Source organism: Papaver somniferum, unplaced genomic scaffold (genome assembly GCF_003573695.1).
Source record: "Papaver somniferum cultivar HN1 unplaced genomic scaffold, ASM357369v1 unplaced-scaffold_19, whole genome shotgun sequence".
Classification (NCBI taxonomy): Eukaryota; Viridiplantae; Streptophyta; class Magnoliopsida; order Ranunculales; family Papaveraceae; genus Papaver; species Papaver somniferum.
In genome coordinates, this window is record NW_020628818.1 from 10395480 (window position 1) to 10398220 (window position 2741).

General features: G+C 35.4%; 1 protein-coding gene across 1 annotated transcript; it reads left to right on the forward strand.

Moving 5' to 3' along the window:
• Window positions 1-272: 272 nt before the first annotated feature.
• Window positions 273-1798, forward strand: LOC113338224 (transcription factor FER-LIKE IRON DEFICIENCY-INDUCED TRANSCRIPTION FACTOR-like). Its single transcript, XM_026583679.1, has 3 exons — window positions 273-917; window positions 1025-1405; window positions 1523-1798. The coding sequence occupies exons 1-3, from the start codon at window positions 345-347 to the stop codon at window positions 1607-1609; spliced, it is 1041 nt and encodes a 346-aa protein (XP_026439464.1). The 5' UTR covers window positions 273-344; the 3' UTR covers window positions 1610-1798.
• The last annotated feature ends 943 nt before the right edge of the window (window positions 1799-2741 follow it).

Here is a 2741-nt window from a genome sequence, read left to right on the forward strand (position 1 = left end):
TATTATTAGTAGGCAATCCAAAAGAAAATCTAACTGACCATCTTTTTGGGTCTGAGTGGAATTTCTTTTTCAATAATGGCACCCAAAAAATGATTGGAATTGAAATATCTTGTTAAGGAAAAGTCAAGTTGCAAATTAAGGTTTTTTTTTTCTTTGTTCGATTTCGAACCTTCTTAAAGAGAAAATAAACTTCTTAATGAAAAGAAATTTAAGAGCAAATTAAAACCATAGATTCCTTTCACACTTAATAGGATGCCAATTCAAACACATATATATCCTTAACTTGAAATAGTGCTTGCTTACGTTCATTTCATTATAGAGTGAAAAACAAAGAGAAACCAGCAATGGACATTAGTAATCTTCAACCATTTCAACAACAAACATCCAATATGCACAGTAGTGATTTTGATCTTCATGAGTTCATCAACCATGTGAGTTTCGAAGAATTCATAGATCAAGTTAGAGAGGATTTCGTTGAACCCATCATAGATTACGGGACAAATTATTATCATGGCAATTTTCATCAGCAACAACAAGTTGACAATGAGCTTATGTACTTCAATGATGGTGCTAGGTATAATAAGAACCAGCTCTTTCCAACTCCGGGAGACTTGTTCGAATTGATCAATAATTACTCAGCTGCTGGGAGTACTACTACCACTACCTCTGATCCTATTTCGTTGAATCCCATGCCATCATTTGGTTCTATTGATATCGACGCAGTACTAGAGGAAGATGAAGAGAATGAAGGAGACGATTATTCTTCCGGAACCACATCAACAAGACCATCATCATCATCTTCCAAGCGGAATTCATCTGTTGATAATTCGAGAATTTTAGGCACGGAGAGAAGAAGGAGAGTCCAGATGAAGCATAACCTTTACACTTTACGCGCTTTGGTTCCTAACATCACCAAGGTACTGCTCATTTCTCCTAGCTAGCGTAGTCGATAAAAAAAATAAAAATGTAACTAAATTTCACTAAAATGAGTTCAGTTCTAATGAACACTTGCTTGGCTATGCAGATGGATAAGGCATCAATCATTGGAGATGCGGTTTCGTATGTTCAAGATTTACAAAAAGAAGCGAAGAGATTAAAAACTGAAATAGCAGAACTTGAACCAACGTTGACGAATCAAATAGAGAAATACAAAAACTTAGTTGAGAATCCGGAAAAGAACCGAACTTCGGACTGGAACAAGGAGCATCAAATTTGCAAGAAAATTGTGAAGATGGATGTATTTCAAGTAGAAGAAAATGAGTTTTATGTAAGAATAATTTGCAACAAAGGAGATGGTGTTGCGGTATATCTATACAAAGCTCTTGAATCATTAACTTCCTTCGATGTTCAAAGTTCGAAATTTGCAACATTTCCTGATAAATTGGATTTTACCTTCACACTTAATGTAAGTCAAATTCCCTATTTACTAATTTTGGTGTTCTTCTTCTTTTTTATGTCCTTTTCAAGTGGTCAGGTGTGTGAACAATTTTTGTTAATTGACTTTGTTATATAATGAAAACAGGTTAAAGAATGTGGAGGGAAAATGATGAACCTATCAAATATGAAGCTATGGCTGAATGAAGCTCTTTTGAATCAGGGATTTGTGTGAAGATTTGACGAGTCCTTTTGTCGCGTTAACATTGTTACAATCGAGTGAAAATTAATTGTGTAAAAAGTGTAGGCCCGTAGAGTAAACTATTGGGCTGTACGTGGGCACCGCACTTATGTTTAAAATCGTGAATTCATTCTTCGTTTGTTATTATTTTTTTAGAATTATGGATTATTAATCCGGAATAAAACGATTTAATTGTTCACATCTTATATTTGCTGATCTATATTTCCATACCAACGCATCAAAGCATTGTCATTAAAAGTTTACTAGTCTTATTTTCTGGATACAAAATTTCATACACCTGACAATTACATAATTAGTACATTCCTCGTTTACTCCTTGCCTTTTATTATTTCCATAACTGGGAGTTGACATGGGGAGTAGGAGATAGAAAATGCCTGAAAGTCCAGTCAAAGAAGTTGGAGAAGACCTTTATAGAAGCCTATAGCAATGAATAGAAGTTTGTTCACCTTTGAGTGCTGACTTTGGATTGGCATGCGGTAAAAGACATAGTTAAGTTACCTGGTTGAGGGCGCAAGACTTCTGTATATGATCTGGTTATTGAACTGTAGCTCCTTCTTCCTAGAATGGCCAATGGGGAACTCTTTAAGAAGAGAGTTTGTTGAAAGCTCAAGTCGATAGAGGGTCTTTTGTTTCCCAAAATCTACAGGAACGCCTAAAGTATAACGCCTTGTATGAACAAGGATTTGGAAATGAGCTAAAAGCTCTAGCCCCTGACCTGATATAGCTAGTTACCCGTATCATTAGATGTTTCTAGGGCACCAATTAATCTTCCTAGCTAGGCATGATTCTGATTCATCTGAACATGTAATGGGAAAGAGTTGTACTTCCTGGTGGTTACCATTAAATCATTACTAGTATAACACTAGAGAAATATGTACCCTTCCTAATAGTTTTATACTGAAACACTAAACGATGGACAACAAAATGGAGAACTTGTCACAGACCAAATGGAAGTAAACCAGTAAAAGGATTATTTAGTGTTTTTAGTGCCCTAAGGCTAAAAGTGACAGTGAAGTAGAGCCGAAGCATCTCCAGCTTAAATTTGACTGAATCAACCATGTAATTAAGGGATTAATGAAATCTATTAGCCTGTTATATGCATGAA

Coding starts and splice junctions, on each gene's coding strand:
- LOC113338224 (XM_026583679.1), top strand. CDS start 345: ATGGACATTAGTAATCTTCAACCATTTCAACAACAAACATCCAATATG. Junction 918..1,024: donor TGGTTCCTAACATCACCAAG/GTACTGCTCATT, acceptor TTGGCTATGCAG/ATGGATAAGGCATCAATCAT. Junction 1,406..1,522: donor ATTTTACCTTCACACTTAAT/GTAAGTCAAATT, acceptor TAATGAAAACAG/GTTAAAGAATGTGGAGGGAA.